At 52.8% G+C, this 26,737-nt stretch overlaps 1 protein-coding gene across 1 annotated transcript; it reads right to left on the reverse strand.

Moving 5' to 3' along the window:
• Positions 1-2,177: 2,177 nt before the first annotated feature.
• RSPO1 (R-spondin 1) lies at positions 2,178-16,437 on the reverse strand (the record flags this gene model as incomplete). Its single annotated transcript, XM_084243902.1, has 5 exons — positions 2,178-2,341; positions 3,037-3,225; positions 3,480-3,629; positions 5,675-5,866; positions 16,341-16,437. The coding sequence occupies 5 exons, from the start codon at positions 16,435-16,437 to the stop codon at positions 2,178-2,180; spliced, it is 792 nt and encodes a 263-aa protein (XP_084100028.1).
• Positions 16,438-26,737: the final 10,300 nt, after the last annotated feature.

Raw genomic sequence — 26,737 nt, forward strand, 5'->3', positions numbered from 1 at the left:
TTTTTCCCCTGTCTCCTACACTAGCCAATGTGGTCTTTGCAAGATAAAAATCTGGTCATGTTGACCATCTTTTTGCAGCTTAAAACCCTTTGGCAGCCTCCCTTGGAGTTGAGAAAAAAAAAAGGCCCAATTCCAGGATATTTCTGGAATCATTTCAGCTTATTTGCCCTCCAGGCCTTCTTTCAGTTCCTTGAACACCAAGTTCCTTTCTACCACAGGACATTTGCATGTGCAGTGCCCTCTCCATAGAACTATGCTGTCCTATACATTAGCTGCAAGCCACGTGTAGCTAGTGAGCACTTGAAACACAGCTAGTTAGACTGAAGAACAGAATTGCCATTCAATATTAATTTAATTTACTTTAAAATTGTTAAACTTATATTCAACTCAGTTATTGGAAAACTGTTATCTACCTTAGACATATGCATCTACTTTTCAACTTGAGTTTTTATGATATCTAAGTACAGATCAAGTACCCTTTGGTGAAAATTTAGTGTTTGAATTGAGATATGCTGTAAGTGTAAAACTAAATACAGAATGTTGAGACTTAGTTCAAAACAAAAGAATGTAAAAGATTTCATTCATAATTTTTATATTGATTGTATGTTGAAAAGATAACATTTTGCATATATTTTGTTAAATGTAAGATATGATTAAAATTAACTTCCCCTGTTTCTTTTTACCTTTTAAATGTGGCTACTAGAGAAATTTTAAATTATATAAGTAGCTCATACAGTATTTCTATAGGATAGCACTGGTCTAGAATGCCATTCCTTCTCTCTGTCTTAACTCCTTTGACTCATCCTTCAAAACTTGGCTCAATTATCACTGCCTCTGAAAAGCTTCTCTAAAATAAAATCTTTTTATTCAATTTCATTGACTTTTATAGCTCCGTGTATGTGCAGGTGGTTGCTTTCGTCTAACTCCACCCTCTTGTAGTTACACATTTATTTGAATAATTATTTGATTCATACCTGTCACCTCTATGAGCCTCTAAGCTCCATGAGTGCAGGACCCATGGTGGCTCCTCCTGGTAACTAAATATTTATTCCCATTGCCTGGTACAGGGATGGTTGCCAGTGGACACTTCAGAATGCCACAAAGGTCACTCCATCCATTGTTTTACCTTTGGGGCGAACTGTCCCCAACCATCTCAGAAAGCCTGCGCACTCCCTGGCCCCCCCAAGTGCCTCCACAGCACTTCAGTGTATAGATTCTGCCTTTCCAGACGGAAAGTCTTCCTTTAAAGCAGACCTGAATCCCTCCTGCTGCAAGCTGGCCAGGCCTTTGTTCCATCCTTTGAGCAATGCTTCTCAAGCTTGAATGTGCCGGCCAGTCCCCAGGAACTTTGCTCAGATGCAGACTCTGGCTCATCAGGTTTGGGATGAGACCTGAGATGCTCCTTTCTAACCCGCTGCCCTGTGAAAACACCGACGCTGGGTCACAGGCCACACTGAGTAACCTGGATGTAGAGAGCATGGTTACCACCCTCAGAGTACCCCTAAAGCTTTCTTCCTGCTCTAGGCCCTCTGTCTAGGAGGTCACTAGGGGTTTCTTGAAAGTCAGCTCCGTCCCTTCCTGCTCCTGTGTACTCCACCACACTGAAAAGGAATGTAGTACCTGTGGCTACTGTTATCATTTGGTTTTCCGTTTTAATTTGAAATAAACCTTTAACCAGTTTTCAGTCAGGGCAGCCCTGATATGGATCATGTAAGAACATTCTCCAATGATCAAGTCACAGCGCTGGAAATGCAGTCGTAGTTCTCAAGCTTGGCTCCTGTCCACCATGCTGAACTGACATGATCAGCAACTCCAGAAGGCTCCACTTGCCAAGTTTGGGCTTGGCCCCCGGGAAATGTTCTCCCGACATGTCCACTGCAAGCATCATAAACCAAGCGTGTGCTGTGGGTCCTTTGCTGGCCACGAGGACCTCTCTGGCTCCCCATCTCCCACGCTGACGTCCGAGGAATAGAAGTGTATTCCAGTGGCCTTGAGTGTGCACGTGCACACTTGTGTGCATGTTTGTTGATTGCATATGTGGACATGGGGTCTGTGCGCGTGCATGTATGTAGGAGACTGTGTGTGCATTGCCCTTGCCACTCCATTTCAGTAAGGCTTTCATCACACAGAGCTGCGCTGGACTTTTTCTGCATGGGCCTGGAGGCTGAACAGTGTCCCTAAGTGGGCCCTGGAGATGTGACTGGCCCCACTGTCCCTTGATGCTGCTGCTGCTGCTGGCCCTTGCGTCTCCTTGCAGTGCCCGCCTCCTTGTTCTCCTTCCTGTTCAGGCTCCTGTTGGCATTCTCCCGCCGGCCCTGGCCGCCTTTCCTCCTTTTCTGCCCTGCAACGCCAACAGTAGAATGGGTCATCAAAGACTGTCCCACCACAAGCAATCAGGTCCTGGGCATGGCCAAGGGCCTGAGCGGGGAGTGGTGAGGAAGCTGGCCTGGGGGGAACGCAGGAGGATGCCTGGAGATGCCACCTGGAGGCCCCCTCTGACCAGAAACCAATTCAGAGGACCCTACAACTTGGGTCCTGAGAGGAGGTCCCAAGAGCCTTTGTACCTTCCTCTTCCTCATGTCTTCCTCCCTCTGGGTCCCAGTGGGCCAACAGCACTCCCTAGATGTTCATTGCAAGTCTCAAAACAGGCAGGAAGACCCCCCACGACTCTGCCCCACACAACTGCCTCTGGGGCCAGCTGCCACATCATTTCCAGTAGCTGACTGCGTGACCTTGGTCAAATCACTCCACCTCCGTGAGACTTTGTGTCATTCCTGGACCCCGCTCTGAACTCCAGAACCAATATCACTGACTGAGAAGAAAAGAGGAAACTGGATGGATAGGGACGCGAAGCTTCCAGCTCCCCCAGAGCCCTGGACCGCTCTGCCAGGACAGGGTCCTGGTTCGCAGAGCAGGGTGTCTTGAGGCGGCCTTGGCCTCAGGGCCTCTCCCAGGCAATGGTAGGAAGCAGAGCCCTCAGACGTCCTGGGGCGGTGTCTGACCCCGGGCCCCTGGGAGGCAGAGGCTGCAGCTTACCTTCAGGACAGGGCGTCCTTATCACCGTGCACCTCCGGGTCTCCTTGATGTCAGAGCAGGTAGCATGGTCCCCCCCAGGCGCATGGAGCACCCTCCGAGTCCGCTCCTCAGAGCCCCTCCGGAAACCACAGAGCTTCTTCTTCTTGGAGCACGGCCCCCACGGGGACCACTCGCTCATTTCACATTGTGCTGGCAGGCAGGGAGGGGAGAGGGAAAGAGAGAGCAGGAGGGGGTCATGTCTCCTCCCATGACCCAGGGTACCCCAGGGGAGCCTCTTCTACCTGCTCTTGCCTAAGCCTTAGGCTGGAGGCACCTTTAGTCCAAAGGGCAGAAAAGTCCCAAGAGAAATCCCGGAGGGTGTTTGTAGGGTAACCTTTCTCTGCACATTTCTGCTCTCCTAGGCCAGCCGTCCCCCCACCCCCACCAGGCCTCTGGCACCTCACCCGGACTGCTGCACTCCATGGTGCCGTTGGCTGCTGTAGAGCCCTCGGGGCAGTCTGGGTAGCAGCGGCCCTTGTGCAGGTACAAGCTCTCCTTACACTTGGTGCAGAAGTTGTGGCTGAAGCAGGCCTCGCAGTGCTCAATCTTGCATTCTGAGGAGAGGACCAGATGGGGGGCCTCTGGTTCAGCCTGGAATGGACACTTCCCTTCATCCCCATCCCCAGCGCCATCCACTCCCACCCACATTGAAGATAGGGTGGGGGCCTGGAGTTGCAATGACCCAAAGTCTTGGAAGGGCGGGGAAGGAAGGGCAAGGACAGGGGGAGGGCAAGGTGGTCACTCTTGAGGGCTACATGGACTTGCCAAGGTCAGCCAACTCCCAACCCAAAGCCAACCCAATGCAACCCTGGAACCCAAGGGAAGGCTTAAGAGAGCTCAGAAGAGGAGGACAGGACCCTTTGGGTGGGGGTAAGAGAGGAGGGTCCCAGCATCTCATAGTACCTCAGAATTGAACTGAAGAACAAGACCCCCCCCCACCCTGAGTGTTTGTGTGCTCTCCTCTTTCCCCCAATGCTGGGCATCCACAGCACCCAAACCCTGGTTCTTCTGCCCAGAGTATAAAAAAAATCCTTGGCGGGGAGGGGGTCAGGAACAATCCCAAGGCAAATTCCTCTTTCTCTGTAAGGTCAAGTTCCAGGAACCACCTTGGTTGGACTCCTGGATCCCTCCCTGATCCCCTTCCTGCCAGCTCTCCCTCCTCTGGGGAAGCAGGGGGAGGGAGGGTGGGTTCAGGGCTCTGCTAGCAGCAGGCAGGTCTTGCACAATCTCTCCATTCCCAGATTACACTGACTTCCTCCCAGTCTCTGGCACCTGAGGCCTGGGCTGCCAGTTTCCCAGGAGTTGGTAGAGCCAGGAATTCCCCACCCCAAATGCCCCGAGGGCCAAGAGGGCAGCTCCGGGGTCCTACCCCCATCTTCACAAGCTCTCATTCCTCCTCTGTTCCTCCCAGACTCTGTGGGTTTATCCCAGCTTCTCTCCCTCCCTGCTCCTCTTCACCTCCTTCCTTCTCTCATGCTGATTTCTGGGTTTGGTTGCAGGTAAAATACAGTAAGAACCTACCATGTATTGAGTGCCAGACACTAAAGGCTTTACATATGCCTCGCCCCTAAGGTACTATACTCCCATTTTAAAGATGAGGTTCTGAGGGTTTGCAACACGCCCAAGTCACCCAATGAATAAATAGGAGAGTCGAGGTCAGAATCCAAGTAGGTTGATCTTGGGCCAGTCATTTCCCTACCAGCCTCAATGTTATCAGCTATAAAAACAAAAGCTGTAGTTACTCAGGTCTCATCTCTTTTCAATGCTTGCCGTGAGGCTCAACAGAAGGTGGTCTGGAAATGCGTTCTAAACTCCAGGGCACTGAACAAACAGGAGGGGCATTGGCATTTTTTTTTTTTTTTGTGGGACCCTTGCCGGTGGCCAGGGATCGAACTGCCGCTGCAGAGACTGCAGGCAGCCTCGCAACCCAGTGCTCAACCGCTGCGCCACCAGGGGAGGCCCATTATTCAGCAGTGTGTCCCCTGTGTCTCCCAGCTTGTTAGAGCTGAGACAGGATGGAGCTGTGGCCACAAGTGTCTTGGAGCATGTGGAGCTGTGGCCGGGGTGGTGAGAAGACCAGGGGAGAGAGGCCGAGCAGGCTGGCCCGGGCCCAACTGCCCTACAGTCTGGAGCCAGTGGAGGCTTTGAGCAGTAACGTGCTGGAGTAGGCTGTGTCTCAGGGCATTTTTCTGGCTGCAGGGCTGAAGGGGGGCAGAAGGGAATCAGCTGAGGGCTGGAGGACAGACGAGCAGGCTATTGCAGGGGTCCAAGAGACGGATGACAGTAGCCTGGGTAAGACAATGACAGTGGGGCAAGAAAGCTGATGGAGCGGGCAGGGCAGCTAGTGCAGTCTGGGTACACTGAGCGTGACCTGTGGGAGTACAAGCCTGTGTGGGTTTGGAGGGAGGAGATGTGGTTCTGACTTGGATGTGTGGGTTGGGAATGTGGGTGGGATATCTCAGGTTGTCCGGTAGCAGATAACTGGAACGAGGAGCCTTGTCTCCCCTCCTCAGTGTCCCCTCTGTTCCTCTCATCAGCCACAAGCAGCTCAACGCACCCCGATGCCTCTGATGCCCTTCTCCAGCCCTGCCACACTCACTGATGCACTTGTTCATGTCGGGGCTGCGGGCATCGAAGTATCCAGGTGGGCAGGACGGCAAGCAGACGCCCACCTGGCGGATGTCGTTCCTCTCCAGCAGGATGAACAGCTTGGGCGAGCACTTGAGGCAGCCGTTGACCTCGGAGCAGAGTTCGCAGCCTTTGGCACAGGCCTGGCTCCCTTCAGTGCTGACTGCAAGGCAGAATAGGGTGAGAAGGCGGCGCAAGGAGGGACCTCTCTTTCCCAGGCTCCTGCGGGCTGGGGTGAGAAGACCGGCCATGCTTCTTGGAAGCACAGGCCAAGCAGGCAGGCTGCTTTATAAAGTGCCCAGGATGCTCTCTCCAGGGAATTAGCACAGACACCTGCAGCAAGAGCCCCCATCCATCCTCAGGGCCTCCCCCACCCTCCAGCATCCCCAGAGAAGCTACCAAAGCTGCACCCTTTAGGCTCTCATCCCTCCCATGCCAAAAAGGAGCTCAGACTCAGGTTGGAAGGAGGGTTTTTTTTTTTTAAACCCTTGAGAATTTTTAAGGATAAAAGGACTAATGGAGGAAATGGAGTAAAAGACCACCTGCCTGGAGGCAGAAAGACAACTGGAATAACCTATATCCGGAACAACCAGGGTCGATTCTGCTCCCCAGAGGACATTTGCCATTGTCTGGAGACATTTTTGATGGTCATACTGGGGAGGAAGGTTGCTACTGGCATCAAGGATCAGAACTGGGGGGGTGGAAGAGGCACGAAACATCTGACAAAGCATGGGGCAGCTCCCACCTCGTTATCCGGTTCAATATGTCAGCTGTGCTGAGGTTGAGAACCCCTGGCTTAGACCCGTCCTGTGAGGCAGTGTGGTCTCCAGTCCCAGCTCCAAATCTCAGACCTTTGATCTCGGTCCCTCATCAACTTGTTCAACTGACACTCAGCAACCCCTACTAGGTACCATCTGTGAGTGAGCGCTGGGGACGTGAAGGCAAACAGCCTGGTCACTCTGTAGGGAGCTGATCTTTCAGTGGTGCAGAGAGAGACCCCCAAACAAGCAAATGCTGACAGCCATAAGCCATATAATACTGGGCCAAAAAGAAGAGAGGGACAGAGTCACAGGAGTTGCCACCTGGGCCAGCTCTTGAGAACTGTAGATATTTGCCATTAGGAGGCAGAGGCAATGGCCCTCTAGGAGCAGGCCTGCAGAGCTGCAAAACAACTGAGGGGGGATTGTGGAGAACTTATGTTGTGGGGTGGGGAGGGGAGTGGTGAAAGGTAAGGGGTCCACTCCTGAAGAGACTTTTACATCATGCTAAGGAACCTGGGTGTGATCCTGCCAGGCAGCATGTCCCTAAGAGTATTCACTGGAACATGATTCCCCCAAATGTATACTGGAGGCTGTGAAGAAAAGGTCACTGCATCAAGGAGGATGGGGACCCCCAAGTCAATGAGTCCAAACAGGATTCTTTACTGCAGGACTTCTTCTACCTTGATTATGCTTCAGTGCGGAGTGACTGTTAAGAGCGGCTAGACGGGCAGCATTTCCTAGGCATTTTGGCCACAGAAGCTTTGTTTTGAAGAGTTTTCTGGGGACCTTTGTCAGAGCTGTTTAAACAACAGGGAGCCTATGGCAAGTTTTAAGCAGAGCCTGACCTGATTTACATGTTGGAAAGTTTCCTCTGGCAGCCCCAGTGGAGACCAGAGATATGCGGGACCATTAGGGAGGAAAATCATCCAGGTGAGAAAGTCTTAAACAAAATTCTGTTCAATAGCAAGATGGAAAGATTTGAGAGATGCTTCAGGAAGACAATCAGGTTGAACAGCAATCAATAAGCAGCCAGGAGGGAGAGGAGTCTCAGAGTTCACCAGGCTAGGGGTGAACAGCAGGGCCAATGAGTGAACAAGAGGCCCATGGGAGAGAAGCCAGTTGAGAAGGAAGGAGAGGAGCCACTTAGGAAGAACCAGGTGGCAAGGAGCTAGAGACAGAGCTGGGAGAACAGATGCCTGGAAATGTTACGTGAAGTGGACCCGGAGTTCAGGCTTCAGAGTTGGCTGGACCTGCAGTCAAATCCCCAGCCAAGGATCCTGCACAAAAGGCTGCATCTCGTATGCCTACCTTACCACCACTGAAAAGGATGCCACTCTGGAGGGGCTGGGGGAGCACCTGCTCCAGGAATGACCTCTCATTTTAGAGCAGGAGAATGGGTGGGAAGAAGGGAAGTAGAAGGAGGGAATTGGAGAATTCCAAACATAGTAACAATGAAAACAAAATCATCGTCATCTCACCTTCATCACCATTACTATCATCACCACTATCATCATCACCACCACCATCACCACCACCATCACCACCATCATCATCACCACCACTACCACCATCATCACCATCACCATCATCACCATCATCACCACCACCATCATCACCACCACCACCATCATCATCACCATCACCACCATCATCATCACCATCACCATCACCACCATCATCACCAACACCATCACCACCATTACCACCATCATCACCATCTTCACCACCACCATCATCACCACCACCACCATCATCATCACCACCACCACCACCATCACCACCACCACCATCACCACCACCATCATCACCATCGCCACCACCATCATCACCATCACCACCATCATCATCACCATCACCACCATCATCACCAACACCATCACCACCATTACCACCATCATTACCACCATCACCATCATCACCACTACCACCATCATCACATCACAGCAGCTTCTTACTAACTGGTGAGCACTTATTCGGTGGCAGACACAGCTCTCAAAGCTTTACAAGTATTTGCTCATTTAATCCCCACAGCCCATGAAACAGGTGCTGCTACTGTTTTCATGAACACCCACTTTTACAGAATAGGAAGTGGAGAGGTTAAATGACTTGGACAAGGCTTCACAGCCAGCATGTGTTCCAGGCAGAGGGAGCAAAAAATGTGGAGCCCTGGGTTAGGACAACACAGGTGACAGGGAGACTGAAAGTATGACTAGTCTGGTTTTGGTTCAATGTAGAATTTATTTGTAAAGAGTCAATGTTACCATTGAATTGATCAAGACATTAAAAGTTAGTATCATTCTTGTTGGTTTGGTTATTATGAGAGCAAAAATAGTCCAAATGTTGTATTGGAGTTACGAGAGAGCCCTTGGGATGAGTTTCCACTTTGGATCTCTATTGAGCTGTATCAACAAGCCTGTAGATTTTAGGTACTACTTCTACTCCAAAGAGAAATCCTTTATTACTCAAGATTTTTACTTAATTCATTATTGACATGTAAGCTCCTTCTAGGCTTCTGCCTCTTTTTCCATAACTGCAGTCACAAGGGTGTCCTGTTAGCTGGTCTCTGCAGCTCTGTTCTCGCTTATTCTTTGTTATCACTTGTATCAAGGACAGCGTTGTGAAAGGCCATCTCAGAACCCCACTACCTGCCTCCCATTCACCCAGCAACAATCAATTCTGGGTGCATTCTCCTTCAAAGCGATCAGTGACACAGCAAGAGGAAGATGGCCCATGCAGGGATCTGGAGTTAGTATGGCAAGGCTGGAGTGTGGAACGAGTGGTTAGACATCAGGCAGGGCCAGGTGAGGAAGAGTCTTGAACTCACAGATAAGAGTTCAGACGTTATCTGAAAAGCAATGAGGAATCACCGGTGGCTTTAAAGTAGGAGGCAAGATCATGTGTCCATATTAGGAAGATCACTCTGAAGTGTGGAGAATGGACTGGAGGGAGCACGAAACTGGAGGCAGGCTGACTTCCAGGTGCAAAGAGATGTCGCTGAGCCAGGAGGATAACAAGCAGTGGACACATAAAATCTTTGGTGATGAAATCAACAAGCGTAGGCAGTGGGCTGGACGTGGGGGTGAGGGACAGACAAAGCACGACCCCGATGACTCCAAGGAGCTGGGTGTGTGTAGCAGAGTGGCTGATGGCCCTTCACTGAGAGCGGGAGCAGAGGAGGAGCAGCTTTGAGCAGAGGAATGATGAGTAGTTAAGGTTTAGGTGTCTTGAGTCTGAGGTTCCCCTGGGACACCCCAGGGAAGGTGTGTGCTGGGTAGCTGAACGTGTGGGTCAGGAACTGAAGGGAAACATTCTGCCTGGAGACCGAGACATGGAGTCCTTCACATGAAAACAGAGACCTGTGAGATGGTACAGACAGCAAAGGAGACCTGTGAGATGGTACAGGCAGCAAAGGAGATCTATGAAATGGGAAGGACAGTGAACTGAGCGAGTGAGAAGAAGAATTAGACATTAAAGAGAAAAATGGAAAATAAGAGCCTGCTAAGAGGCCAAGAGGGAACAAACAGACAGATCGGGGTGCCTAGAAGCACAATGCATGATGGGAGTCAGGAGAAGAGCAGTCCTCGGAGGCAGGGCCCAGGCAGAGTCAGATGCTGTGGAGATGTCGTGTAGGGAGTCAGCGACAAACAGGGGACTGGCACTCATGATGGGGTTGGGAGCAGAGGGCTATGTTGAAGAGTAAAGGGAAGGAGAGGAAGAAGAACCATCAAGAAACTGGCTGTAGAGAGATGAGAGGATTCATGGGTCGGTCCGGAAGCCGTCACCGGTGATTCAATCCACCAGGCAGAAGCATCCCAAGGCAGAAACTGTGCAGCCTGAGAAGAAAGCCAAGGGCTGTGGCTTGGGCAACACATCAATACACAAGCAGAGAGAAGCTGAGAAGGAATGTTCTAGCAGGGGGACAAGGGGCAGAGTGAGAGGAGCAGGGGTCGAAGCCCAGCAGGAAAGGCAGAGCTCTGCAGGGCCGCTGCGGGAGACCACACCGGCGCTCCGAAGCTCGAAGCCCGTCTCCCAGAAGCTCAAAGCTCGTCTCCCAGACTTGCATTAGGAGGTGAGCGGCAGTTTTGGGGGTGTGGTCGGAGGAGACCCAAACCACAGGGTCTTGGGCTGAAGAGTGAAGGGAACGGATAGAAGTGGGAATCGAGGAGAGGGACGGAGCAAGTCGGAGAACAGAGAGGAGAGAGCAGCTAGGAGGGAAGGTGAGCCCAAGACAGGGGTGCTGCAGGGACATGGAGAGAAACCCCAGGCCTGGGAGGGTCAGACACATGCTGAGACTGGCTTGGAGGCTGGAAGCTGGAGTCAGGGGAGAGGACTGAGGGGGTTGCTCTCCATGAGGGTTGAAGGCTCAGGAAGGCGGGGGCTCAGCTATGGGAAAGGGACACTTGTCAGGGGGGATGGGAACCAAAGGACATTTCCAGCTCACGAGGCAAATGGACGGATGGTGGGGGATGGAGAGCCATCAGAGGGGGGAGGGGCTCTGTGGAGCTAGAGCAGGGCGGGGGTGGGGGGAGCAAGAAAGGCGAAGGGTGTTGGAAGAAACATCGTGATTCAAAGGGAAACTGAGGGCCGGGCCCAGCTGGGGCTATGGACATATAGCAACAAAGGAGCCAGGGACCTGGGGAGCAGGGCTGGCTACACACTGTGGTGAGTGAAGGAGCAATGGGGGGCACTCCCCTGCCCAGCCAGCTAGGTGAAGAAGGTATGCCAGATAGGAAGAACAGCTGGGGCAATGGCCCTGAGGCACCAAATGCCCTGGAGCACCCAAGTGGAAATGTTCAATTGGCAAGAAAGGGACCACAGGAGGGCATGGTAGGGCCCAGTCTGAAGGGCTCCCCTTGGCCCCTGTGCCCATGCAAGGGGTGGGGTGCGGCGGGACTGTAGGGCTGCGGCCCGGCCGATGAGGCTGGATGGGCTCAGACATGGAGCAGGCCCTCAGACAGGAGATGGAGCCTCCTTTCCTCCTTCTTCGCAAGAAGCCCTCACACAGGCCTGCCCTTCCTGCTCCCTGCCCTGGTCACCAAGCCAGGAGGGCAAGACTGTGCCCTCCTCCACACCCCTCCTTTATTCTTGTTCAAAACCCTTTCAAGCTGATATTCCTATAACCAGGCCTTGCCCACGGGGTTCTGTCCCCCTGAAGAAGGGCTTCTGCCACGGCTTCTTCTCCTCTCCGGCGGTATCACTGCCTCCAGTCTCCCAATGTTTTCAACTCTAGAGATCTTTCTAAAACCAACATTGGGGCCTCCCTGGTGGCCAAGGGGTTAAAGTCTCAGTGCTATCAAGCTATCACCAGCAGCTGTAGCAAGAGTTCTATCCCCAGCCGGGTTGCTGACCCACATGGCGCAGCAGACCTCTCCTGTTTTGCCCGCTGCTCCCCTCAGCAGTGTATTTCAGTCAATCCGCCTGTTCTGCTCCCCACTCTGTCTCTGGTGAATCCTCTCACCCTCTGCATCTCTGGCCTACACCCCAGTTCTTGTATGTATAAATAAATCTTTTAAAAAATATATTTAAAAAAAAAACCCAACCCAACACTGACGTGTCACACACCTGCCTAAAACCCACCAGCAGCTCCATGTTGCCAGGAGAATGAAGACGCGGCCCTTTCATGGTCGATCCCACTGCCACATCTCTCAATACCACCCTTAAGCAGGGTGGGACTGTTTTCCTTTCTCCAAACACATCATTACCACTTCACATCTCTGTGCCCTTTTTTGAGTTGGTCCTTCTGCCTGGAACACTCTCGACCTCCTCCTGAATCTGACTGGCTCCGTCAACCCTCAGAGCTAAAATCACCTTCTCCAGGAAGTCTCTCCTGATCTCACCTCCCTACAAAGTCTGGGTAGAGTACTTCTCTGTGTTCCCACAGACACTTGGGCCCCCAGTGCTTGAATCCACCATGGCAGGTATCACCTTATGTGGTTATTATCTGCTAAAATGTCTTTTTCTCTCACTAGAAAGCACTTTGGAGGGAGGAAATGGCCTTATTTCTGAATGGAGCCATGTATGGGGTAAAACTCCATAAAGGGATAGCGTTCCCTCCGAAGGCAGGGCTGAGGGTGTGCAGAGTGAGACAGAGGCGCAGAGGCAGGTGGACAGATGTAGCAGGATGACATAGTAATGGGGGTTCAGGGTAGGCTGAGTGAGAGTCAGTGGGGGATGGAGAAGATCTCGTCATGACCCCGATGAGGGATAACTTTACCTTTGGGGAGTAGCCTTGGAAGAACTAGATTTGAAAAGAGCAATTTGTGTTCGGCAGAAGTGAGAGGTGACAGGGACAGGCCTCCATGGGGAGGCTGAGGAAGAGGGTAGGCAAGGGCACTTCTTAGGCCATGGGCTCCATGTCCGCTCCTGGTGCCCAGAGTTGTTGGTGCCCATGTGTCCTGGGAAGAGCCAGCATCTTTTAACCCAACTGCTTAGTTTAGACCTTCACTCTCCTCCCCTTGGCCTTCTACATGGCATGTGAGCCTCCCATCTCAGGTCATCTCCCCTTACCCCTCTGCCCTGACCCAGGCTGCTCCCCTGATAAAAGTTCTCAGTGGCTCCCCTTTATCCACAGCTCTAGTCAGGTCAAGTGCAAACTCCTCAGCCTGGGGGTTGCAAAACACTCCATCCTCTGACCACTGCCCGGCTCAGCAGCCTCTCCCCCAGGACCATGTTCTTAGCCCCAGGCGGCTTTCACTGCCCTACCTTAAGGGCAGTTAGGTTTTAGCAACACAACCTACACATGAGCACGGCTGTTCCAGCTGAAACTCTAAGGCTCACCGGAATTCCACTTAGAAACCATTTCTCCAGCTACTCCAAGCTGCAGCCCAATTCCTAAACAAGGCATAGGCCTCCTCCACGCCACACCTTTGGACACGCCAGTGCCTCTACCCTGAGTCTCTCCCAGATCCACCTGTCACAGCAGTCACTACACACATCTGAAATAGCCTCCGGCCACCCCAGCTCTTTGTGGGCTCCTCAAGATTCATCTCTGGGCCCAGGGCCAGGCTCTGTAGGTTTGCGATGAACATTTGTTAAATGGCATAGGGGAATGAATGGGGTTTCCTGGAAGGAAGGTGGTCTGAGGGAGGGAACAGGAGATTCAGGTGAAGGATGGGACAGGGAGAGGGGCCAAAGGCGGGGGGCTGCTTCTGCAGGAGCCAGAGTTCAGTGATGGGATGGGGGCCATGGGGGGCCACTGAATGAGGGGGTCCAAGAATCAGGTAGGAACAGGGTCTCAGCAGAGGGACGGGGTACTCAGTGTGAGAGCCGGTGAGGGGATGAGTGCTCTGCAGGGGGCAGGAAATCCAGGTGGGAAAGGCCCTGGGATGCAGGGGTAGAAGAGGCTGGTGAGTGGAGAGGGGCCCAGGAGGGGAGGAGAGGGGTTCTCAAGAAGAGGAAGCTATGGACGTCCCCCCAGGACTGATAACTCTTCTTTGTCCAACTTCTTCCCCCCTCCGCAGTGGGACCACTATCGAGAACCCAAAATTAGAAACTTCTGGGCTCAGAACTGGTGGGTTGCTCTGCGTAGAGCTAGATGGAGTGGCTTCCTGTGCCCCTACCAGCCCGCAGGCATGAGATGGCCAGGTCGACCCACCTGAGATCCACACACACAGCAAGCCCACCTCCCACCCCCTCTCCCTGCTGTGCCCCCCAGCCCTGCCTACTGTCCTCTGAGGTCCAGAGGCCAGAGCAGTCCCACCCAGGAGTCTCTACCCTTCTTCTACCTTCCTCCCCCCACTCTCCACACCTAGGGCAACACAGCCCACCTGCTGTTTATAAAGCAGGAGGTACCTGCTGAAGTCTATGCAGAGCTGGAAGCAAAGGTTTCATATGTTTCTTTCATGTGCTCCTTACTCCACAGTTACACTTGCCCCCGGATGGCTAGTATTTAACAAGGATCGCCCAGCAACAGCTACCTCAGCGCTCTCTGAGCCTCTGGGTTTGGATGCTCACTGCACCCTGAGTCTTTCCCCGCAGCTCACCCTGTTCTCTTATCTCGCCATCAAGGTGTCACTCGCACCACTGAGCGACAGAAACCATTTCCCTGCCGCCAAGACAGCGGGATGTAGCCGCACCGCAATCAGAGGAGGAAAATGGCTGCGTTCTCTAGGCCACATCGGATGCGCAAGCCAGACTTTTTCTGGCACAACAGACTCGACCCCAGGTCTTCTGCCTGGTTTAGGTGTGTGTGGCTCGGCATGTGTGTGTGGGAGCGTGCACCGGTGCACATGGCCGGGTGTGCCTCTCTCTCTCATCTCGGAAATAGAGGAGACTGATTATAAACCGCTAAACCGCATCTGGCCCATGGAGGCCAAAATACGGCCCCACCAGATGAGAAGGGAGGAAAATCAAGGCCTTGCTGCTGATTAAACCTAACCGTCTCTAATTGTTTGTTAAGCCAGGGATTTTCAGCTTCACCAGTTCTCTGCGCGTCCCTCCCCAGGCTGGGCTCTGGCCTTGGCTGCTCTGTGGAAACCCAGCAAAACCCTATGGGTTTTTTTCTTTTTAAGATTTAGTTTTTTATGCATACAAGAACTGGGGTACAGGACAGAGGGTGGGGGTGTTGAGAGGATTCACCAGAGACAGAGTGGGGAGCAGAACAGGCAGGTCTACTGAGATACACTGCTGGGGGGAGCAGCAGGAGAGACAAGAGAGGTCTGTCTGTGCCATGTGGGTCACCTCCTGGGCTGGGGATCAAACCCGTGATTCAGAGGCTGCGGGTAGCTTCATAGTGCTGTCTTTTAACCCCTTGAGCCACCAGGGAGGCCCACCCCATAGCTTTTCAACCGTTGCTGGTAGGCCTTGGGCTAGGGACCTCAGAAGCGAGGCAAGAAGAAGTCAGTGAGGCTTTGGAGTGGTGTTGTGCCTGAGGAGTGACATCTCTTCATGGGGCCTTGGAAAGACAATCTCGGGGTCTCTCACAAGCAGTGGCCACTCCTACAACACAACAGGCAGGTACTGAACCCCCATCACTGGGGATGTGAAGCAGAGGCTTCACGAGGACAGGGTGTGAGGGTCGTGGGGGTGGTGGGAACAGGTTAGTCTTGAACTCCATCTAGCAAGTTGTTTTCAAGAAGACTGGGCTCACAGGGACCAGGAGACTTCCAGTCCGATACTGACTGCATGTCCTTGGGGTCTGTCTCTTCCCCTTTCTTAGCCTCATCAATATATGATAGGATTTAATTTTTTCCAAAGTGAGAGCCCTCTCTTCTAAGGAATCCTGACAAAAGGAGGGGAAAGGGAAACAAACAGCTCTGGTCAGAAGGGCTGTGGGGAGAGACTCCTTCCCTCTTGCTTCCCTTTCCCTCCCAATGCAGGCCCCTGAATTCTTCTGGGCAAGGTTAAAAACCATAGGAGAGGACAGACTCATGACCCCCAACACCAGCCACCATTTCTGCCTCATGATCTGGGCCCAGAAAGCTACCGCCAAGCTGTGCAGTGAGTTCCTGGTCCAAAGGAGTTGATGGATGCGTTTCAGCCCCCACTGAAAGGAAGCAGCCCTGAAGGCCTGTCAGTGAGCAGGGGACCAAGCACCAGCCTGGGGCCAGGAAGCATCTCCATGGATACCATACAAAGCAGGTGCTATGTCAAAGGGCATAATCCACAAACTGGACCCTCACAGGAGAGGGGTTAATCTAGAAAGCAGAGTCTACAAAGGGGAAAACAGACAAAGTGAGTAATCTACAGAGCGAGTCACTTCAACCAATTAATCAAACGGGATAATCCACAAACAGGATCATCTACTGAGCAATCTACACAGCCGTAACAGGCAAGTCGAATCTGCAACGGTCCTCACAGAGCGAAACCCCCAGAAGGCCCTCTACTCCCCAAGTGCCCCCTCCACACCCAAGGCCCGGGTGGCCCCGCGCTACTCACTGCGCCTCTGCCTCTTCCCCTTGAGCCCTCGGCTGCCAGCGGAGGCGAGGTGCATCCAGCTCAGAACCAGGGCCACCACACACAGCCCAAGCCGCATAGTCACTTGCCAGCAACAGGCCCCTGGGAGGAGGGGGTCTCTGGTGGACGGGGGCGCCGGGCTCTTGCTAACGCCTCCGGGGCTGGGTCAGTGGCAGGAGGCCCAGGCTTGGGCCATGTCCAAAATCTACCATAATCTCAGCTGGGGACATAGAAGGTGTGGGCAACCCACTTGTCCATCGGCCCATAGGAGGTCTAGAGAGCTTTCCTCAAAGGCACCTCAGGGTGTCACATGGGAGATCTTTGTCACTTCAGCAGGGGTACATCCAAAGACCAGCCTGTTAGGAGAGAAGACAGAGTGTTAATCTGGGGGTACCAAGGGGGTTCATTCCCCCAACCTGTGCCTCTACCCTTCCCGTGTGGTCCCCTACCCAGGAGACTTGGAGAACTCAGAAGGTTTGGACATGACAAAGCGCCCACCTGTGGCACCCCTGTAGAAGTCCACTCTGTTTCCCACCTCGCAGAATGCCTCAGCCTGGGACAGGAGCTGACTACCCAAGCAGCTGGAATATGCAGTGGCCACTCAAACCAAACCCGTGAACCACTGGGAACAAGCTGGTCCTACCCCTGCTCAATGTTGGCCCGTTCTAACTGGAAGTTCTTCTTCAGGTCTACCCTAAGACCTTATGCTGTAGTAATTTTCTGTCTCCCAAAGAGGAACTCTCTGTCCTTCCCCCAGTGACCCTTCAGCCTTCTCTAACCAGGGCTGAGTTGCCCTTGTGCTTCTCATGTGTCCTGGAGCTAGAGCGGTGGTCCCCGGACAAGCTGACCGTCCCTGCACGGCCCTCTGGGCTTGGTGGGAGGGAAAGAAGGAAGGCTTCCCCGGCAGCAGAAACTCTGACACAGCAGGCCTGGCAGGCCTGGCCTTTGTGAGAGGATAAAAGAGGCTGCGATGCCCGCCCTGGCCAGAGACACAGAGAATGGGGATAATCCCCAGCCCAGCAAGAGCCAGGTCTCTGGACCCACTGGCTGTGGTGATGGGGGTAGGGGGCTGGTTCCTCCCCAGTGAAATGTGTCTGGGAAGTTGGAGCTCAACCTAGGAGTCAGAAGATGAAGAACCCCACTCCACACACCCGGGATCACCCACTCCCAACATGCTCTCACAACTGAGACCTGTCCACACGTCCCCCCCACATGCTGTGCCACACACCCTGGGACCTGCAGACTAGCAAGTCATGGGGCTTTTGCTTTGTAGATGCCAGGAAAGCATCTACTTCCAGGAAAGCATCCCCATCCACTGGCTTGATGACTTTGGACAGGTCACTTTCGCCTCTCCGAACCTCAGTTTCCTCATCTATGAAATGGGGGTAAATATGCCTGTGTTCTGTTTTATGGGCTTGCTCTGAGAGTTGGCTGTTTTCTCAGAATGAGAGCTCTGAAATGCTGGAGCGGAGGTTCCCTCCCTCCCCCTATTCCAATCCTTTCCTCTTCGCCTCTCAGGGAGGCCCCAGTAGAGCCCACCTGCACGGAGATAAATCATCACCCCACCAGGGAGTTCAGCACCTCCCTCCTCAGCCTCTCCCACCAACTTTGAAGGCCAGACACACTCAAGTGGTTAAGCTGCCTGTGAGACATGTTTACACGAGGCTGATGGATCCCACCTGGTGCTGTGGTCCGAGCCAGCAGAGATGCCCCCGGCCATCCCCAAATGCCAGCCCCTACATGCCCCTCCAGTACTCCCTTTATGACCTGCTAAAGCCTCCCCATCCTCCCCAGGCCCCACTACACACCCCCATATGGAGGTTATCAATCTGGAGTCTTCCACCCCATGTGTATAGTCTCAGGTTGGCCATCGAGCATGATGGTTAAGGGCATAAACTTCAGAGTCAGTTTGCCAGGCTTCAAATGGTGGCTCTGCTGCTTATTAGCTGTTACCTTGGGCTAGCTGCTAAGCTAGTCTGGGCCTGAAGGGGGTTGTGTGCTTTTTATGACTTAAATGAGTTAATAGACTGCTTAGAATAGATAGTGAAGGCACAATGATATATATTGTATTTCTTTATGAGCAAGACTTTGTTATATGTCTACATTTCAATCATCATCGTATACTAACTTTAATCTCAGCACTGTTTTACAATTTCCCTATTTGCATTTATCTTTATGGTTGATTGCCTTCAACCAAAGTGATCATTCAAAGTGATAGGGTTAACCCCTTCTCAAATGGTAGCCTGAGGACCCTGGCTGATCTGTGCTTGGGGTGCCATGAGTCCTTATACTTGCCAAACACTGAAAAAAACCACGTCAAACCTGGCGTTAAATCCTGGGTCTGTAAGACTTTGATCCCATGCTGTGATCAGTACGCCTGGGGTGCTTGGGGGCAGAGAAGGTCTCTGAAGCATCTCTGCACTCCCTGTGCCTGCCCACATGCACACTGTCAAGGTTAGTGCCGGACAAATAGTGGCTCGCTGCCTCCCTCCCTCTTCCTGTCTAAATTGGCCCAGGTCTTAGCTTCCAGCCTGACTCCTGTTGTGCCCACCAAGGCCTTGTCAGCAAACATCTCCTGCCCCATTCCCACCTGAATCACCATGCGAAACATGATCTCAGCCTGGAAATGGGCAGGAGGATCTGAATTTCACTGCAGCAAGTGACCCGGGCCTCCCTCACCTATCCCTGGTGGGGGGAGAATTTCGAGCACTTAAAATAAAAAAAGAAGAACCAATCTATAGGATCAGTCCTGAAAAGGAGCTAAATGTTCATCCTGCTAGGAGTAGAGTCACCAACCAGAAGGAAAAGGGAAGGTTCCTGGTGGGGGAGGGTGTGAAATGGAGGTTCAGTGCCTCCCCTAAAGGAAGTATATGCTATTCAACTCTAGTTGACTGTCAACAGGCAGAAATAATGACTCAATATTGCCAGATCTGATTTTTTTTTTAAAGAGAAGTTGAACATTTAAAATTTATGTGAAATCTGATGTTATAAACACTGGCCAGGTCTGCAGTATCAAGCCCCAGAAGGTCAAGCTCTGCACCCATGTCCTGCAGCCAGTCCCTCCCCCACCCCCATGCACACTGGACGCACAGACCACGCAGACCAGGGCAAAGAGGGGGGACAGGAGCTGATGATTTCTTCTAAGTGGCCTGCGTCATTTCTGTGGGTTGCTCTCTCTGATCTCCTTTACCCCTGGGGCTATATGGCACAGGTAGTTCATTTTTGGAGGCCCATTTCTCTGCACAGGCAGAGCCAGTGGTGGGAACTGCTCAAGGTCTCAGGCATCTGTGAAGTAAGGAAGGGCATTTGTTCTTCAAGGTTGGGGGTGAGGGGCTCACATCATAAGGTGCACAACTTGCCCTGTGCTAGGTCCGTATTTAACCATCCACAACTCTAAGAGGAAAATAGAATTATTCCCACCTTGCCGGTGCTGAGAGGGGAAGGCTCTTGGGGCCACAAACCTAGTCAGTGACCATGGGATTTGCTACTCTGGACTGGGTGTCTGTCTGAAGGGTGGGGCAAGAGATCTGCGAGTGTGGGGGCAGGACCTGGCTTCCAGAATAGATCCAGGAGGTGGGGAAGGGGTTGGCAGAGTTGGGTCTGGATGCCAGGGAGAAAGGCCGCTCGCGAGGTGGTCTAGGGCGAAGAGGACACTGATTCTGGAGGTCACAGGTGCGTAGGGGAGGGGGGATATAGCTGGGGGTGGAGCTGAGGACAGACCCTCCTCAGCAAGAATAGAGTAACTTTCACCTTTTTGTCTGCAAGGTTACCAGGATAAACTGGTACTTCGTCGGGCCGGATACAGACTCCAAATCCTAAACCATTCCGACAATTTCTCATTAGCCCTCCCCGCGACCCGCCACAGGGTGGAGAGTTTTGGCCACCTAGCGGGGTGGTGGGCGGGGGCAGAAGAAGAGCTGGGCGGGGGGGGGGGGGGGGGGGGGGGGCGGGACCAAATATTGGTCTGCCTGACCCCTTGGGATTACTGAGTCAGCCGGAGCCAAGCCAGGTGCAGGGCCTTCTCCCCACCCCCACCCGCACCCCCAACAGTAAGGGCAGCGGGGAAAGTCTCCTTCACGTTCCTCCATCTCAGCTCCAGCGCGCAAATTCTCCTTCCCTTCCCACTATCTGGGGACTCCCAACAGGTGCAGGGAGAGGGGAGCCCCCCTGCCAGTCCCCCCAAATCAAGATAACGCAGCAAGTCGGAAACGCAGGCTTCATAGAAGAAAGCTCCTGCCTCCAAGTACCCGCGCCCAGAACCTCTCTGAGCTTTCCGGGGAGCCCCGGGCAGACGCAGCTCCCTCTTCTCCCCAGCTGAGCATCCCCACGCATGCCCCAGCGCCCGACCCCGCGGCCAGCGAGCCGCGCCACCTCGCAGCGCCCCGCGCAAGCCGGCTGCCCCCGCGAGCCCCGACCCCGGGTGCGAGATTGGGTTTGGGGTAGCCAAGGGCCGTGGGAGTCGGGGGAATCTGGACGTTGAAACCAGGGAGCTTCTGGATTGGGGGTGGTGATGAATAGGGCTGGTCGACTCGGGGAATTCGGAACAAGTGAGGACGATCGTGCAGGGCTGGGGGTCGAGGGAGCCCATCACCCCCCGAGAGGGTGCTGCTCGCTGGCTTGAGGGGCGACGCGGGAGGTGGGGGGACCACAGGACCTGCAGGAGGTGGGGTGGGCATCCCCAAGAGATGCACTCGTCCACCTTCACTGTCTGGCGAGCAGTCAGAAGTCCCTTCCTCCGGCTCCCCCAGCACTCAGCTCCGCCGAGCCCCGACGCGAGCACCGCAGCGCCCGAAGTTCGGGGCAAGAGTGAGCCAGAGAGGCGGACGGGGCAGTTAAGGGGGGACTCACCTCCGCGCTGCCAGCCGCGGCAGGGGCAGGCCCGGGAGGGTGAGGGCGAGGCCGGCTCACCCGCCCGCCGAGCGATTGTCCTGAGCGCCCGCTCACCCGCGCTCGCCCTCCAGTTCCCCAGTTGCACAATCTGCGGGCGGCTCACGCCCTCGGGGGCCAGCGCCCCACCCGGCGCATCGGTCCTGTGGGTGGCTCGCCGGCCGCGGTGCCCCGGGCTGGCCCTCAGCTCCAGGCTCTCTCAGCGCTCATGCTTTTGGTCCCAGTCCGGAGAGGGGCCAGTCCTCCGCTCGCACGAGGGAGGGAATCCCCCCCCCTTTGCAGTCCCACCCCCGAGCCGGCCCCCCTGCCCGGGATCCGCAGCAAAAAACGGACTGGAGCGCCAGGCCCGGGAGCCCGCAGCCCCCTCCCGCATGCCCTTGCCGAAGCTGGGGCGCTGTGCTCGGGAGCGCAGACCTGGCAGAAACACACGCCTCTGGGCCCTGGCGCAGACCCTCCACCCTTGCCTGTTCCCCTCCTTCGGCCCCGCACCCGCGCATTCCAGACAGTCAGAGCCCCGGCTGCAGCTCCCGGGCATCAGGGGGTCAGAACAGGGGCCTGGGAGCCTCCCCAAACCTCAGTTTCCCTTCTCTCGAGGACTAGGAACCGGCTCTGCGGGGTCCTGGCCACGCCCTCCTACTCGCAGGGTCCGGTCTCTAGAGCATCTTCCCAGGCCAGAGGAAATGTGAAGGTCCTGGGCAGGCCGGTGAGGACACTTCTACCTGCAAGGAGGGAGATTTTGGAGTAAAACCTAGATTCAAATTCCTGCTTCATCACTTACCAATCGTGTGACCATACCTAAGTTACTTAAGGCCTCTGAAGCTTAGGCCCTCATCTGTTTTGAGAGATCAGTGAATGAAGGATGCAGATGCCTGGTAAATGTTAGGGGCTCTGTCAGTGCTGGCGGAGTGAGTCTTGAAGGGCTGCAGACACCTGCAGCGACCCAGATGATGCTGAAGTCAACCTAAAGAAGCCAGGGAGGGAGACGCACTCCTTAGGGTGGCAAACAGCTGTTCTCCAGCTTCATTCCAGGCTGGTAAAGGGAAAATGGGCTAACTCCAGTTAGCAGGAGTTAAGTTAGAAAAGCTGTACTGACTGGGGGAGGTGATGGGGGTGTGTGAGAGTACTCTAGACAGCTGTGAAACCTCCACAGGAGAGGGGGAGCCCTGATTATTGAGACAAGGGCACAGGGTTTTGATAGTGACAGGAGCATGGACAGAAGGATCCCTGGAGTGTGCTGACCGTCAGGGACTAGGGATGGTGGATGGCCAGAGGCATTGGAGCAGTGGGTCCCAAATGCCTAGTGTCTGGGCCCACTCAGCCAGAGTATTGCCAAGTTTGCAGGAGACAAACAATCATTTCTGAGTTGGTTCTGAGCCCACTCTAAGCCCCTCTGGAGCCCCTCCCCTCTCCCCTCTGCCCCAGCCTTCTCTACCTCTCAGTGGCCCTTGGCTCTGCTCTGTGCCTAATCAAACAGCCCCAAATGCTGAAAACTCAATGTTTATTTTATTTTATTTTTTTACACACTTGCATAACTCCCTGACAAGCCACGCCAGGCGTTGGGCTTTTTGTTTGGTTTTATTTTGTTGCATTTAGGGAAAAGAGAGAGGGAGGGAAGAGGGAGGGTGAGAGAGAGAAAGAGAGAAAGAGAAATAACACAAACCACCCTGCTCTAGAAGCTGTCTTAGGCCAGGCAGTGGGCTCGGGTTTCCTGCCTGAGGAAAAGTCTGTGGGAGTTGGGGGGCCTTGCTTCTAGACTCAGGAATGAGGGAGAAGGGAAGAAAGCCACCTGGGTCAGAGAAGGTAATGAATTAGAACCATGTGACAATCATGGATGAGTAATAAAGAGCATTTCTTGTGCACCTAATATATGCCCACCACTATGCCTGGTATATGTATCGTTACCAATTTCACAACACAAACATCTCCCCCTCCCTTCCTTCTTTTCCCACTCCCTCCCTTCCTTCCTTTCTTTTCTCTCTTATAAATGTGAGTTTTGAGCCACAGAGATGACAAATAAATTGCTCAGACTTAGGACCTGTAAGTGGCCAGGCCACTCCCATTATGCTAAATGACTGATAGTTTCCTGAGAGAGTCCTGTTGCCCTGAGTTTACATATACTCATTCTGCTGAGAAATACCTTTTTTCTTTGACTTCTCTTGTCACCCTTCATAAAGCCTATCAGAAGTTCACCAGTTACCTTGCAAATCAGCCTGCAGGCTGTGTAGACTGTTCATCCCTGGTCTGAGAGCATCTCTCCCACTGCGCCTCCAGAGCAGGGACTATTTGAGCCACGCTTATGATCCCAGCACCAAGGACCTACTTCATCCATATTTGGTGAACAGAACCCTCACATGGCCAGGATGGTACCCTCTGTGGTGATGTCCCAGGTCACTATCTCTCCTCACCCGGGCCAAGATGAGAATGATTTCTCATTAAAAGACCAAATATCAGGGCAGTGGCCACTGGAGACTGGCAAAGTTCCTTCTACTTTGTGTAATCTGTCACCAGGCAAGAACCATTCTACTAACTCAACTGTCACTGTTTTCGTATACTTTCAGTTACAACTCCTGGAAGACCAACTCAAAACAGTTTAGACGGCAAGGTGGTTTATTATTTCATGTATCAAGAACGATCCAACATCTTGGCAGCTACATGGATAAGATTCTTCCCTATATTCTCATTCTACCATCCTCACTCATGATCACAAGATGTCTGTAGCAGCTCTAGGCACCGCATCTTCACCAAGTCCAACAAGTTTCTTCTTTAAAAAGTAACCTAGGGCCTCCCTGGTGGCACCAGGGGCTCAGTCTCAGCACTATCAAGCTATTGACAGACACTTTAGCAGGAATTCAATCTCTGGCCAGGGAGCTGGCCCACATGGCACAGCAGACCAATCCTGTCTCACCTGCTGCTCCCCTCAGCAGTGTATTTCAGTCAATCCGCCTGTTCTGTTCCCCACTCTGTCTCTGGTGAATCCTGTCACCACTACCCTGCACCTCTTACCTATACCCCTGTTCTTGTATGCATAAATAAATCTTTTTAAAAAAGAATTAAATGACCATTTTCAATGGTAAAATGTAATATATATATATACATATATACGTATTTATATATCACAATTTAAAAAATTTAACAACTGTGGATCACATACCCAGCAATAAACTGATCACAGACAAGAGGGATAATACCACTAAGATTAGCTTAGATCAGTAAGGATTCATCTGAATTATGTGTGGAAGAGTGTTTGCAGGTATAGAACTCTTTTTCAAGGGAAAATGGGAATTTGAGTAGGCAACTAATAGTGTTTGTAATCATCACTGTTAATTAAAGAACAGCTGACTTTGTTATGGTTAATTTACTGCAGATTCCTTAGTCTCCTGACAATGAGTTCTTATCATTCTTCATTCTGGAGGCAATATAGGATAGTGTCCAGTCTCCGTTAGAAGCCCATATCCACCACTGCCTAGCTCAGTGTCCTTGGGCAACTCACCACACCTGCCTGAAACTCAGTTTCCTCATCTGTAAAGTGGGCATGTAACAGTATCTACTCCATGACCATTTTTAAATAAGGTAATGCATTTAAAGAGCTTAACACAGTGTTAAGATTACAGTAAGTGCTTAGTAGATGCTGGCTCTTATAATTAGCTATTATGTTGTCCTTTCCTTTATTATTAACTGAGTATTATATTTCAGGCACTGGGCTAGGAATGGAGGTTAGAGAAATGAGTATCACACTGTCTTCCTAAGGACCTCTTGGTCTAGGTGGAAGGCAGATTTATGAGACCACATAGATGAAGTCAAAGGAAGGCACGAAGGAAAGGGTGATCACAACTCCTTCATGGAGTCAGAGAAGCTTCTCCAAGGTGATGCTTGAAAGACTTGTTGGCATTTTCTAGGCAAACAAGATGAAATTGCTTTCCAGGCCATGGAAGTGGCATGTGCAAAGGCCCAGAGGCCTGACACATCATGGGGCCCTTAGTGGTATAAGTAGGTTGCTTGTAGGGATTTAGATTGAAAGAGGTGGGAAAGACAGTCAATGAAATCCTCCAGAAGGGCCTTATGTACCAGGCTAAAGAGCAGACCTTCCTTGAGGGCAAAGGGCAAGTGGAGAGAATGCAAGTCAGCCTCTTCCTGCCTTGGCCTCCCCACTTGGCCCTTCCTTCACCATCCTGCACACACCCCTGCTCTCTCTGGTGCTCGCTGTTCTACCTCCCTCCTCACTCACAGGGATTACCTGCCACAGGCCCTGTGGCACCTTCTTTGCCCACACAGGACACAGGCATCTCTCTCAATGTCCTCTTACTGTCACAGGCTCAAGCATTATCCTGGGGACCTCACTCTCCCCACACCTCCTGGATCTCCCAGATGGCGCTGGGTTCTGTTCCGATCAACTTCAGCCTCTGGTTCACATGGCTGCTCCCTCTTGACCTCACCCAAATGGCTCCATCCCTGACATTGTAGATGCTAAGACCCTCAGACCCCCACCGTGAACTCTGCTCCAGACTGCTCGCTCCCTTCCACCCAGTTCAGACCCTGACACCTTGACTCTTCCATCAAGATGTCCGCACTGGCCTAGCTCCAATTGCTCCACAAACCCTCTGCCTTTTTCTCCTGAATTCTTTGGGAGAATGCCCAGCTACCTGGGGCAGTGCCCCTGCAAATCCACAGTCAGCCTCAACGGGGCCCTCAGCCACCAGAGTGGATCCCTCTAGCCCCTCAGGCCCCACCCTCAAGACAGCTGAAACACCAGGAGTGATTCCTTCATTTTCCTGCCCCGAAAGCTGAACTTGCGGTCCCTATCCAGAACCGCCTCCCCAGATGTCCCTGTCTTGGTAAACAGTTTGAACCTGATAAACAGAAAACTGGAAGGTGTGTTCACGCTTCCCTTTCTCTCACCTCCCATCTACTCCATTGGCAAATTCTATTGGATCTCCCGCCAGACCATTTCCCAAGCTCACCTCACAGCTCCAGATTTGAGCCATCTCCACTGCTCACATGGATGGTTGTAGGAGTCCTTGACTAGTCTCCTTGCTTCCACTCTATTCCCCCATCAACACTGGCTTCATACAGTAGCCAGAGTAAACTTTAAAAATGATAAAGCCGATCCCATCATTCACTCCCCTGCTTGAACCTTGCAGTGATTTTCCATTGCACTGAAAATCATATCCAAACACCATCCCTTATAAGGCCACATCCCTCCAGCTTCATCTATCACCTCTTTCAGCTGCAGCCTTCCTGGGCTTCTTTCCATTCTTTGATAACTCCAAACTCTTTCTTGTTTCAGGGCCTTTGCACAGCCCTCTGCTGGCTCCCCCCACCCCCACCTCTTCATGTGGGCAGCTTCTTCTTTCCAATCTCACCTTAAACATCACTTTGTTAGAAGGACCGTTGTTGATCTCCCCATCTTAGTAGCTCCCCGCCATCCTCTATCACAGTTTCCTTGTTATTTCATCAGACTTAGTTTGCAATTTACCTACTTGCTCCTCTACTAG

The sequence above is a fragment of the Talpa europaea genome, assembly GCF_964194135.1.
Source record: "Talpa europaea genome assembly, chromosome: 9".
NCBI lineage: Eukaryota > Metazoa > Chordata > Mammalia > Eulipotyphla > Talpidae > Talpa > Talpa europaea.